The following is a 13925-nucleotide window of genomic DNA, read 5'->3' on the forward strand; positions in this document are numbered from 1 at the left end:
TAAAAGTCTGAACCGCTTCTCAGCTCCTGCCGTCCGTGGTGGAGCTCCCTAGGATGAGAGCAGTACTTCCGGGCAGTACTGACCCTAGGCCCCTCCTCTGGCTATCCACTTAGGGCTGTCCAGACTTCCTGGCTCAGTGGTCTCCTTCCCTCCTGATAGTATGTCCCTGGATGAGGGTACAAACCTTGAGCTGCCCCTGACCAGCCCCCAGCCTGGAAGTGAGGGTGTTGAACCTCACAGCCAGAAGGTTCAGTCTTGGACAGGAGCTGGAGCCCTGCTGATAGATGGGGCTCATATCCCATTCAAATATGATGCCAGCAGTTTTTTTGTAGTTTGTCTTCCATTGCGGTAGTAAAGTTTTTAATTAGGAAAGCTAATGAGTTCGATTAGTCATTAGAAGTGACCTCTGGACGGCGGGCGGAGAGGGCTGCATGTGTGGGCCTGATAACACAGCTAGGGCAGCGTAGGCAATAAAGGCGCAAGGGGCTTGATTTGAGTGAAGCGTGCCACAGGGGATACATCATGCGGAGAAAAAAAATTACAGCCCTGGGAGTCTGTAATGAAGGGAATTAAACCAACATCCTATCTAAATAACATGATTATCTACACAAAACCCTTCAGCCAGCAAGGCGGGGTGGGCTGCCCCCACCTGTGTCCTCTGGGAGGAGGGCTGAGGCTGTTCCTGACAGTCAGTCTGGCTGCCCAGTAGCTCTAAGTCTTTACCCCCTGGCCATCCCTGATGGGAGGGAGGGCCCATCCTCTTTTAAGCCTGACTGGTCCCTGTGTGCTAAGCACAGTCTTAGAAACTCTTTCTCCTGCTGGCTACTGCAACTGAGGTTTTTCCTTCCTGTAGCCCATCTGCCTGACAATTTGCCTTGTGTCTCCAGGGTCATTGTTATAAATATATCTAAGCTGTCCATTTGGAAAAGGCCAGGGACTGTGAGTAGTTTGGGGCCAGACTAGGGGGATGCTGCCCAACTAACTATTGGGTGACATGGGCTTCATAGTCCTGTTTGTGAACCCCTCAAATAATTTCACTCTCATGGGAGGACCATCCCTTGGGACCATGGTAGGTGTGAGGTTGTGAGAAAATACCCCACCTTGCTTTACAGTAATCCAAGGTCAGTGAATCAAGAGTTGTTACCTTGTATTTTCTTGGCATGACAGTTGGACACTACGTGAAATGCAGGAAGTTAGTGAAGAAATTTAACCCTAGGTTTGCTAGCAGGAGGGGTGAGAAGCCACTGCCACTCAAGTGCTGACTGTTCTGAGCGCTGCATAGAGGGGAATCCTTTCTAGAATCCAGCCCTATGGGCAGCGGGGTGTAGTGCTTCCTAGAGGAAGCAGGATAAGAGAAGTTTTTTTATCCGAAAAGATGGCCAAGGAATAGGAACAGAGCTGTTTTTGATCTGATCCAGGCTGTCAGAGGGGATATTAGGTTCCAGAACAGCCCAGTCCAAGCTGCTGCTCTCACCAAGCTTCGTGGCTCTGAGCTGTGAGAGAATTTAGGATTTGTGTCTCAGTAGCTATGGAGCCTCAGGAGACTCATGAGCCGGGTTGGAGCAGAAGGAGTTACCAGCTACTAATTGGGGGCCCCGTAGCCGTTTTAATGGGGAACTTTAGCATGGGGAGCAAACGCGTTGAACCTAAGTGTTGCTCTGATTGACTCCCCCCTGTCTATTGGGAATGCTGGCTTCGGGTAGCCCAGCTGGCCCATGTAAGGAAAAAATGGTTCCAGTAGGCTACTTTCTCATCTCAGGAGGAAGCAGGGAGCCTTGGGCTGGGCTTACAGGCAGTGAGATCATGTTGGGGTTATTGACAGTGAGGATGCCTGCATTCTTGAGCTCTTAGTTGAAACAAGCATGTATTGATTGATTGGTGGCCTCTACTTGCTTCTAAGACCTTGAAAATTCAACTCAACAAACTTTTTTTATTCATATCCACTATATACCAGACTCCCCTGTGTCTTAAAACATGCGGAGTTACAGGACGGTCTCAGAGTTGCAGGTTCACTCTGGTAACTCAGATAGGATCACAGAATTTTAGGTAATGCAGCTTCTCTTGGATGTATTATTTATTTTGTTTTTTTGAGAGATGGACTCACTTATGCAGTTATGACTGGTCTAGAACTCACTATTAGACCAGGGTAGCCTTGAACTCAGGGATCTGCTTACCTTTGCCCCTGCTTCCTGAGTGCTGGAATTAAAGATGTTTTGTGTTGTGGTGTGTGTCTGTGTATCTGTGTGTGTCTGTGTATGTTTGGGTATGTACATATTAGTGCAGGTGCCTATGAAGGGCAAGAAAGGGCATCAGATTCTCTGGAGCTGGAGTCATGGGTGGTTGTGAGCTGCCTGGTATGGGTGCTGGAGACCAAGCGTAGGTCCTCTCGCAGAGTAGTGTGTGCTGTTAACTGCTGAATCATCTTTCCCACTCTAATGTAGCCTCTGGCTTTGGTTCCTGAACTCCTGTTTTCCCCTTGGTCTCCTTGAGACAGACCAAGATGGGAACAGAGAGAAGCAGAAGGGGGAGGAAAAAGAGAAAGCCAGGAGGCTGGTAAGATGGACCAGTGGGTAAAGGCACTTGCTGCCAAATGTGAGGACCTGAATTTGATCCCTGGGACCCACGTGGTTGTAAGGAGACTCCTATAAGTTGTTTTCTGACCTCACACGGGTGATGTGGCACATGTGCATGTGTGCAGTCACCTGCATAAGTAAGGAAATAAACGTAATGCACTCTTTCTGATATTTTATATTTAATAAGAAAAGAAGAGAGAAACTGTTGATGAGGGCACAATGGCAGGTGGAAGATGTGTTTGGGGTGAGTTCTCTAGATGCTGCAATGGCATTGCTTTGGCTGGCATCTGCCTCTATTCTCTGGAACCAGATAACTCTTTTTTTTTTTTTTTTTTAAAACTCAGGATGTCCTCGTTCTTTTTTTTTTTTTTAAAGATTTATATATTTATTATATGTAAGTACACTGTAGCTGTCTTCAGACACTCCAGAAGAGGGCGCCAGATCTCGTTACAGATGGTTGTGAGCCACCATGTGGTTGCTGGGATTTGAACTCCTGACCTTCGGAAGAGCAGTCGGGTGCTCTTACCCACTGAGCCATCTCACCAGCCCCAGATAACTCTTGAACTGTCACTCTGAGGGATACTCAACCCCAACACAACCCAGAGGGCTTTGACCAAGTGACCCTGACACATTCAGTAATCCATGGTTGAAGCTGTAACTCCTCTGCAAGTGGGGCAGTCAGTGTCCAGTGGTGGGGAGGCTCTTGCACATATCTAAATGAGGAAGGGCAGTTGTGGTGTGGGCATGGTGGGCATGGTGGGCATGGTGGGCATGTGAGTTCTTCTTTTCCCTGGCCTTCCCAGAGGCTGTGTGGCTGAGGCGCTACCTCAGGAAACTGAAATGTGGGAGCGCTGCTGATCTCCAGCATATTACTCTCAGGATCTGTCACAGTTGCTGCTGGTCACTCAGAGCTACTCATAGCCTGAATACTAAGCAGGGACAGACAAGTGTCTTTGAGGGTTCCTAGGGCTGGAGGGAGTTAGGCACAGACTGAAGGGAGTCAGACCACCTGGCTGTGTTTGTCTCGGCTCTGTTTAGGGCCCTGAGTCTCATGTCAGAGGGGAGCAGCCATGAGAGGCGGCCGTGTTAGCTTTAATTATCTGGGCAGTTAGAGCTGTACATTATGAAAGTCGGGCAATTAGGCGTGTTCCTTGAAGCTATGGAGAAATTGCTGGCTATCAAGTGGAAGGGAACTCGGGCAAAACAGATCCCTGCTAATTGCAAGAAACATTCAGCAAGAAAAAGCCATCGTGGACATCACTGCACAGAATGTTATGAAAACAGTGATTAAGTACATAAATCTGTCTGGGCTTGCTGTTGGGAGGTACTGGAGAGGACCTGTGTGTTCTGCTGCCCCTCCCATGCAGGGCTGTCTGCTCTGGCCTCTGGGACTGACCCTGGAGTTAGGAGTCTGGGGTTTCCTGATATGGACTCTCACTTGTGAAGCCTCCCTGTTGCCCAGGGCTCACTTGATAGGCTTCTGCTCTCACTGGGAGCAGTCATGCAGTGTCTCCAACTTGTTTTGGTAGGTGTGAGGATGTTCTAGGCTCTCCTGGAAGTCATACTTGCTACCTCCTAAAGCCTCTGCCAGGCTAAGGGGACATCTGTGTGTGTAAGGAGTGAGGCTGGAGGCAGGGTGTGATAGAATTCCTGTAACTCAGAGGATAGCCTTGGGCCCTAGGGCCCTGCTAACTCTTGCTGACCTATGCTAAGCCTGGGTTTTTATTGCAGCTTCCAGTGTGCACATGGGGATTCCACCCTCCAATAAGGTGATCAAGACCCGCTACCGCATTGTTAAGAAGACCCCAAGCTCTTCCTTCGGTGCTCCATCCTTCCCCTCATCTCTACCCTCCTGGCGGGCCCGGCGCATCCCATTATCCAGGTAGGAAGAACTTGTCTAGGCTACTGCAAATCTGCGTACTGTGCTCACTGTCTGGACATTGAGGACTGAAGATTGAGGCCTTTGGGCTATAGGATCTTAGCTTCCCTCAAGGAACTGCTAGGGGGACAACATCTTGGGTAGCAAACAGCTTGATTTTATTTTTTCATTTGTTTAGCAGTTTATATACCATACACATGGCCAACTTGCTTATATTGCATGTTTACAAAGGTACGTGTGTGCATATGTCCACTGCTGATATCAGCACGCCTACTAATTGGTGGGACCACAGGCACCGTGGAAACAGCTGCCCCCAAGATATTTGGGTCCCCTACTATGAGCTGCCCATGGATATCCTGCTGAGAGAAGCCAGGCCCTGAGCACCCTGTCTGAAAACTGTCAACATGTTAACTGTCAAGAATGGTGATGTAGGTTCCTCATTACTCTATCTAAGCTGTCTCACACAGTCTTCCCTCAGAGTGCACTGGCCTTGCTGTGTCAGACAGCAGCCATGTGTCTGGCATTCTTGGGGCTCTCTCTGGGTCCCAGGAGAAGGCTGGGTCTTTTAGGACATTGGTCCCCACCCCTCTCTTATTTTAGGTGGAGGTGTCCTACTTCCAGCCACAGTGAGGGGTGGCATCCCAGTGGGTAGGTAGGGAGCAGGAAGGGGGAGAGCGTGGTCCTGGGGGGAGATTTGGGTCTGGAGACTCTGGCTAGGCCTATTTGCAGAACAGTGCATTTCACGGCCTGCCGCCCTCCATATACTGCTTGGTTGTTGTTCCTGCTGCTACTCAGAGCATTCCAGGGCCGAGGCCAACACCAGAGGTATATCATGCTGTGTGGACAGTCCTGCCTGGCTTAGCTTGTATGTCCAAGGCCCACCAGCCTCTTTCCTTACCACTGGCCACACCAGGTTTGGCCCTGTTGCCGACTTTTCTGGAGGCAATAGCTGGAAGTATATTTTAAATTAATTTTACTGCACTTTTTGTAATATTTTTGTTTTAAATAGATTTATACGCATCTTGGGGGCTATTTCTACAAATTTATGAAGATAATTTTTACTCTCTCGATAAGGTTAAATTTACACCTGCTATTTCCATATTAATTCACATTGCTAAGTGGATCTAATTTTCTTCCGTTCCTCTATCTGGTGAGCATGGCCTTTCCTAATGCAATTTCCCCCTCACTAAATCACTGTGATCGGGAGTCATGATCGAGCTAAATTAACTTAAATTAATTTACTTAATAAGAGCCCCAGATCATCATGAATGAGGTTCAGATTTATTGATTCTCAGCTGGTGAGAACCTCCCCCTCCTGCAGCCGGCATTAGGCCTGCATCCCTCCTCTGGTAGGGCATGGATGGGGCCCAAGGTAAGGCTGCTAGGAGACCCAGCCATCTTTTCCCTCCGACCCTGGAGAGCCAAGCAGGTTCCAAGTTTCAGTGCAATTGGGCCTCCTAGGAGGGCTCTAAAGGAGTTACTATGTAGAGACTCCTACCTTGGCTCCAGGGGGCTGAGTCTGGGAAAAGGGAGGTGTTTGTTGCAGATTAGGGGTGCACAGTCAGCAGGCATGTAACATGGTCTCTTATGAAGTCTAGGCAGTAAAGAACACCAAGTCAACTGGGCTCTTCTCTTTAAACTTCCTGTTCTGCCAAGGTGGTACCTGGTGTGCTTCAACTGTGTGGGTGGGCAGGAGGTGGGGTGGATATTGCCTTTTGATGGCTCAAGTCCCACAGCTGTGGGTGCCTGCCTGGACTGAATTCATGTGTTTGCTGTGCTGGCTAGCTGTTGTGGATGCCAGGCCTCAATGCTCTCTCTGCACCCAGGCACACTTCAACTTGGATACAGTTGTTGAAGATATGTAAAGGGGTCCTTCCACTTTTTCCTGACCACTCACCCTGGTCATTTTTAATCCTTTGCCAGATATTTGAAACTCTTGGGGGTCATGAATTCTGTGCTTAGGGCTAGGAAAGGGACTAAGCTTAGGGGTACAATTCTCAGGAGACCCTAGAGAGAATGGCTAGCAGGTTAGGCTTCCCTCACCCAAGGTCATCCATGCCCTGGTGTAGCTGCCTGCTCAGCAGAGTGGCTGCCAGCCAGCTGCCTGACCTGCTATTGTCAGATGCATACACTTGGGCTTGGCTTATTGAAGCAGCAGATGGAGCCTGTCTTTAGGGCCAGTGGTAAGTTGGTACCTGCCTTCTTGCTGCCTGTGCCCTGTCAGAGCCAGGGGCCACAGTGATTATTCAGCAGGCTTGCTTCCATGCAGCTCACCCTGAAGGCTTCTTGGGTTTCCTTGTGTGATAGGAGGGGTTGGGATGGTGTTGGATTCAAGCCACTGCAGACTAACGACTGCTGCAGTGCTATTTACTGGTCCTATAGTTGTCTACTCCCCTGGGAGGGAGGGCATTGTCCCTACTCTGGTAGATAGCCCTAGCAGTCTTAGAAGTTTTGATGGAAGAGTTGGAGACTGGTAAGCACATGTGATGGGGTGGCTAAGCATGGGCATGAGATGGAGTCTTCTCATTCTTTGCAGATAACTGTGGTTAGAGATTTGGCCACTCCTGATCATTGCTAAAGGACCTTGGCTGGGTAAGCCACTTCTTACTTGAAACCTCAGTTTCTAATCTGCCCTTGAGTTGGCATTATTTATAAGAAGTATATCTGAAGTATAAGAAACGGGACAGTAGGTAGTGGGTACAGAACACATGGGTAGTGAGTGGCAGAGAAGCTCCAGGGTTCAGGCAGGTCTTCAAAAGCCCAGACAACAACCTGTTGTGCTCTCATCCTAAGCAGGACTTCTCAGTGATGGGGCTGAGCACTGTGCCACCTGACAGCCAGGTAGCTTGGTTACATCTCTGCCCTCCTTAGGTCACCAGGGTGATGAAGTGGGCAAGCTGGCAATGCCATGATTTATTTGCACAAGGCCTCCCTGCCACCTCCTGGGGCCTCCTGTCTATGCTCTTCTCTCCCTGCTTTCCTGAGAAGGCAGGAGGTCTCTGGCATCCTGGGCTGTTTGCAATGCTTCTATTTTGGGAAAGAGCAGGAGTGACCATCTTGTTCCCTTCTGAGAAGTTCTATACATCCTTTCCTTGGAGCCGAAGGTGGCACTGTAGGGGAACTGCCATGGTATGAGGTGATCTTACTCTAAGGCCATGAGAACCTGGCAGGCTTATACTTACAGAATAGTCACAGGGGAAGAGGGAAGTGGGTCTTCCTTCTGCTGCAGGCATATGCGGGGCTGGACATGCTGGGCGTCAGCTCATGGCCTCAGATGGTTTTGGTTTGTCAGTGCTTGTCTCTGTCCAGACAGAAGGCTGGGAGGCTGCTGAGCAAAGCCCTAGAACATTGAAGTATTCCCATTCAGGGTCTGTGAAGATGGCCATGCCCATTGAGGCTGTGGTTGGCAAGCTCACCTGTTGTCCTGGCTAGGTGAGTGCATAGCAGCCTGTGACAGAAGGTCCCTTCTGGTACAGGACTCTGACTTTGAGGGTAGTGTCTGTGGTACTGATCTCTGTCTTCTTTGGGTATTTGGCAATGGCTATTGGCTCAGCTCTGAGGCTTTCTGGTGAATGTGCTGTTCAGCTCCTGCCCAGGGGAGCCAGCAGGATGGAACATTGTTCAGTTAGTTCAGTCCAGGGCTCTGGGAGCCCCCACTACACACTCTTGTCTTGGCCCTGCATCACCCTCCCAGAGCAATTCTTGAGCCTTGGAGAATACTGATGTCTTGGCATAGGGCTTTCCCGCAGGGGTTTCAGGCCCGGAACCAGCCCAAGTCACATAAAAGATGCTGTTCCGGCCTAGAGTCTAAGGTGCAGGGGCAGAAATTGAGTGGGGTCTCAGAGAGAAGCCATCCCAGAACAGAGGCACACATCTGTATGGCAGGTGGGGTTTTTTTTCCCTAAGATTTGTGGATTTGCCTGTGTCCTTGTGGCTTTCAGCAAGTTCATTAATCTGAACTGAAGCTGATGTGACTTATATCCCTAAACTGCCTGTCACTTTTTTTGTTTCACCAAATTCATTTGACATGAAAGTGCGAAATAAACAGAAGCCACTGTGCTTAAGCAGATGAATCGAGCGGCTTTTCCAGGCCGACTACAAATGGCCCTGTCACAGAGCTGCTGCTGCCTGCTGGGCTGCCTTATTTTATTTTATTTTGTGCCTGTGCGGTAAATCTTAAGTAATCTCTGTGTAGTTTGACGAGGTTTAGGCCAAGATTTTGAAAGGCTCTGAAACGCTTCTCCAAAGTGACGTCTCATTAAAGAGGATTCAGCCAAGAACGGGAGGCATCTCCAACTGCACGGCTGGTTCCTCTGCTCTGTCTCCATGTGTTTCCTTAATGAGCAGCTCCACCCACTAGCCTGGCTACCGGCAGTTGCCCTGTTCTGCCTCCTGCTTGCTCTCTGTGCAGGGTACTGTCTTGTGACTGCCAAGGCTGCCACAACAAACTGCCACCATGTGTATGGCTTAGAGGCATGTGTATTTGCCTCTCTTTTCTGGAGGTCAAAATCTGAGACCAGATTGTGGTGAAGACAGATTGTGGAGGCTGATAAGGGCTCTTGGCTTCCTGGGGGACTTGTTCATCTAAGGGAGGAGAGCTCATGAACATTTACTTGGTCTTTTCACTTAGAGGACCTGCATCCCATCCTGAGGGCCTTGATTCTTGATCTGACTCTGAGTAGCCTCTCAGAAGCCCTACCTCCAAATGGCGTTTCTTAAAGCTAGGGCTGCAGCATGGAAGTTTGAAGGGCACAGCCATTCTGTCCATGGAAGGGAGGGTCCACTATCAGCTAGTGCTGGAGTTCCCATAGATTCCTACACTCCCAGGGAGTGCAGTAGTGAGAGGTGCTTAGAGTGACTCCTTACAAGGCCAGTGCTCCCTTCTCCAGATTGCTTTCATCCTCATCCTCTGCCTGGTCTTGAACAGCCCTTTGGGTGTTTACACAGGGCCTAGTTCAGCTAAGTATGGGGTCCTGTTCATACTGATGCTCTGAGTTGCCAAGGAGATAAGGGTATATTAGGTTAGGAGCCTGTTGGGACCCAGGTCCTAGTGGAAATGGCAGTCAGGAACATGGACAAATGAGACATGAGGTTTTGTGAATAGACACTGTTAGGACACACTGAGGCCTTGAAATCTGCCTAAAATGCTAGGTTGAAGATTGGTCTTAGGGAAGACCCATCTGAAAGTAAGGCTTCCAGGAGTTAGGGCAAGGACAGCACAGGCCACAGCAGCAGGGCCTTTCTGTGGCCTGGAGAAGAATTTAGAATGCTAAGATGAAAGAGGCTGGTATGCAAGGCCGGACCCAGGGGTCTGCTCCTGGGCCAACTCAGTGTTGGGTATCATGGGATATGAGCATAGGCATCATTCCCTCCACAGGCGAGGAGCAACTTGCCAATGAGGCAGCACTGATGCAAACCCTTCTATGTGGTTGTCCCCCTGGCTGTGCAGGTGAACAGCATCCCTAGTTCTGGCTGGGGTGGGGATAAAGGTAGGGCCACTCAAGATAGCCCACCTCCCCCAAGAGCAGAGCTGGTCCCCTCTGACTGTTCTTTCAGCCTAGGCCATGCTAGGACAAGTGGCTCTGAGACTCACTCTGTGCCTGATACTCCTGCATGAGTGCTCAGTCCGTATAGCATGGGTGTTAAGAGAGGTGGTAACAAAAGAGAGTGCTCAGTCCGTATAGCATGGGTGTTAAGAGAGGTGGTAACAAAAGAGAGTGCTCAGTCCGTATAGCATGGGTGTTAAGAGAGGTGGTAACAAAAGAGAGTGCTCAGTCCGTATAGCATGGGTGTTAAGAGAGGTGGTAACAAAAGAGAGTGCTCAGTCCGTATAGCATGGGTGTTAAGAGAGGTGGTAACAAAAGAAGACCCCTGTGGTGGTGCTGCAGAGAGTGGGTACAGTAGTTAGAAGGATTATCGTTTATCCCGGAAGTCACTACTCCCAACTCCCTTTCCTCACCTTAGTGTCAGTATTGGGAATGACTGGGAGGCGTTGGATTACATGTATGCAAAGATTGTTACCTCAGGCCAGGAGATCCTAGGTACGGTAACCCTGAGCCTAGAGAGAGGTTTCCTGACTAACCAAGGCCAGGACTGTGGTTCTGGGGGAACTGGCTCTGGTCAGCAGCATAGAATGGTGATCATGAGGGTTGGGGTTATTTACCTGATTGGCACCATGTTTTACTTGTTGACTGTGTGGGTGTTGTGGCTCGGGTCAGGGTCTTCCTGACTTTTCTTCTAAGCTCCCTTAAGTGGGTGTTGTAGGCAGGCCACAGGTGGGTGACTGCTCTCTGCTAAGGAACTGTGCTGGGAAGTGCCTGACAGCCTGACTTAAAGGTCAGGTGGATTCTGCCGTGCTCTTTTTATCATTGCTTGTGTTCCCTCACTCAGTAATCCCTGAAGGCCCCTGCCTACTAGGAAGCTACAGCCCAGCAGAAGTCAGCCTGAACAGCTCATCATTCCTAGGCTGAGAGGAAACAGCTAGGCTACAGCTCTCAGGACCATGGTGCCTGTTGATGGATGAAAAATCACAGGCAAAGCAGAGGCTTCTTGGTAGGGAAATGGCACAGGCCAGACTGGGAGATGCTAGGGAGCCCATGTGGAGGCCAGCGAAGTCCCAGTGCAGATGCTCAGCTGGGTCTGTAGTAGAGGAGTCTGGCTTTAGAGAGTTAATATGGGGCCCTGGAGGGGTCAAGAAGGCCTGGCTATGGCAAGCCAGCTGCCCAGTCCCAGCTCTTGCTGCACAGTGACAATGGTGGATATAATATCTGTGTATGGGCTTAATGTAGCCACCATCCTATGCAGGACCCTGCTGGCATCTATGCACTGCCCACTGGGTCTGGTTAGTGGCCTGTAGACGGCTGACAGTAGGACGGAAACCACAGCTGCTGGGCCTGGGCTGCAGCCTCTCTGAATCTGTTCCTTGCCTCTGCTCCCAGTGGAGCACAGGCTGCCTCCTCCTTGTTCTGTGTCAGTAGTGCCCAGACAAGGGAGCGAGGAGTCACCTTTAGTTCATGGCTCACGTGCTTTTTCCTAACTAGCTCCTTACTTTTAGTTTCTTTGAATAACTTTTTTATTTTGATATGTTTTATACTTAGAGAAAAGGCACAGAAATAATATAGAACTCTAATATTCTTTACCCAAGTCTCCCAATTATTTTCATTTTGCCCATTTTACTACTGCATTGCCTTTGTGCTTTTTGGACTGGTCCTGAAGGACTGTCTTTGTGGTCCTGCAGAAGTCTCTAGGCAGGAGGGATGTCTAGGGCTGACCTGGTCTTTGTGGTCATGTACTTGGAGAGTAAAGGCTCGGGTGTTGTGGGGAATGCCCTTTACTGGGCTTTTTTGATGTCTCTTTGGAATTAGGGTGTAGATTTGCTGTTGGGCAGGAATGTTGTAGAGGTTCTTATGTGTTCTGGGCTTGCTCAGTGGAGGAGCCACATGGGCCATGAGCTTTTGGCCAGCCTGTGCTGTGTATGTGGCTCTGATCCGTTGGTAGGAGATTGTGAAAACTTGGCAGACTCATGCCCCCTGTTGAGTTGTTGCTCCCCAATCATCTGGACTGTTAGTGACTTTCCAGTCCTTCCTTCATTCTGATGATGGGTTGATGGAACTCTGCCTGTAAGTAGTGACCCCTCGTTGTGTAGGATTGTTTGTTTATAATGGTGTGATCTTGAACTCACCCTGTTAAGTAGGCTGCAATCTATTTCTATCATGATTTATTTTGGTCCTCAGTCAGCTTTATCCTTCAGACTGGCTTGGGTTTCTCAGCAGCCTCCTCATTCCCTGGATACTGACTTTCAGTGAGATGAAGGTGCTCCGGGTTCACCCTGGACTTCCCCTTCCACAGTCCTGAATCAGTCACTTCTTTACAGAACGTTGCCCCTATGGTATGCTAACACTTGACCAGTCTTTGCAGTGTGTAGAAAGCCTCCTGTGACCAAATATTAGTAGTGTTGAAATTAGTTCTGGGTCAGGAGAGATGGCTCAGTGGTTAAGAGCACTGACTGTTCTTCCAGAGGTCCTGAGTTCAATTCCCAGCATCCACATGGTGTCTCACAACCATCTGTAATGGGGTCCGATGCAATTTAGTTCTGGGTGAGCACAGCATGCCGTGTTGCTCTTGGATCTCCTCAGTATCTACTTGTGCCTGGATGTTCATTTGTTCAAGCCTAGAATGCAAGTTTTATCCTTTCAATTAAGCACTGAGAAAAGCAGGCTTACTAAGTAGAGTTCCACATTGTTCTTGGCATGTGGTGAAATATAGAAATATAAATGTAGGACTCTGTGAGTCTTGCTGAATGCTATATGCACAGTGCTTGCCTGTACAGAGACACAGTCCTGTTCCCTGCCTGGGTCAGTCTCGTGCCCCTTCCAGGACCTCCAAGCCCAGTGCAGCTCCCATCCAACTCTTCTTCCTATGGCCTCACTAACTTTTTTGGAATGGCAAATATATGACTGTCCCTCACTTTGTTTGCACAATGCAGTGGATCTGGTTTACACGATCTTTGTAGCTTCTGTACTTACTTCATTACTGCCAAGCGACATTCTGTTGCTTATTCCACACTGATGTGAATTCTCTCTGGGTGAACATGAGCTGATTCTCATTTGAGAGGTGTAAATGAAGGCTGCCGAGCAGCTGTGCACACCTGGGCTTCCCTTTCCTCTAGTGGGGATTGCTGGGATGTGGGGAAGACACATGTTTATATGAAACTGTCTCATCTTCCTTCCAAAGGGTAAGAGCCTTTCTGTTCCCTTAAACCTGATATTATTGGGTTTTGGTTTGGTTTGCTTTGGTTCAGTTTTCTACTCTCAGTGTGTGACAGTCTTACTGTGCATCCCCTGGTGACCATAATGTTGAGCATTTACTCAAGCTTGGTCATTCTTAAGCTTAGGGGTACATTTAGGTTTGTTTGGTTTTTTTTACAGCACCATGTCTCTCCCTTCCCCAACCCTTTCCTTCATCAGCCTCACGGATTGGCTGAGGCTGAGGAAACAAGAAGGTTGTGGCTTCAGGGACCTCATTCTTGTCCTTGTCTCCTGTGTATGTCCCACCTGCTCCCTGTCACCTGTCTCATGCACATACACACAGTGTACCCTGCACACACTTGCCTTGCAGGCAGGCTGTCTGCTAACACCATTGTGCTCTAAGCCCGATCCCATGCATATACGTCAAGGAACATTTACTGGGTCCCATTCCCTGTCAGCTCACTCGTGTCCCTTCCTAGGCTGGTTAGAGATGCAGGCCTGAGTGTATCTGTGAGGACCCCTGTAGCCACTGTCTGACTGCTCACTTATATTCCAGCTGATGGATTGAAATTGAAGACATAGGTAAAGAAACCAAAGTAGGATATTGCCTGTGGGGAACAGAAGTTGCATTCAAAGTAGCTCTTCTCTCCTCTGTGCAGGAGCTAAGCAAGCACCAGGTGTTGTCAGCCTGAAGCGGGAGAGCTCTGGATTCTTTTTGACCAGGGG

At 49.3% G+C, this 13925-nt stretch overlaps 1 protein-coding gene across 2 annotated transcripts in view; it reads left to right on the forward strand.

The window, feature by feature from the left end:
* The window catches only part of Zc3h3 (zinc finger CCCH-type containing 3), an 86472-nt gene that overhangs the window by 28112 nt on the left and 44435 nt on the right, over positions 1–13925 (forward strand). For both annotated transcript variants that reach the window (XM_021184025.3, XM_085831508.1), the window contains one exon: positions 4305–4455. In XM_021184025.3, coding sequence (XP_021039684.1) covers positions 4305–4455 — 151 coding nt within the window. The remainder of the gene's footprint in view (positions 1–4304; positions 4456–13925) is intronic.

The sequence above is a fragment of the Mus caroli genome, unplaced genomic scaffold (assembly GCF_978045245.1).
Source record: "Mus caroli unplaced genomic scaffold, Mus_caroli_1 scaffold_16, whole genome shotgun sequence".
Taxonomy (NCBI): Eukaryota; Metazoa; Chordata; class Mammalia; order Rodentia; family Muridae; genus Mus; species Mus caroli.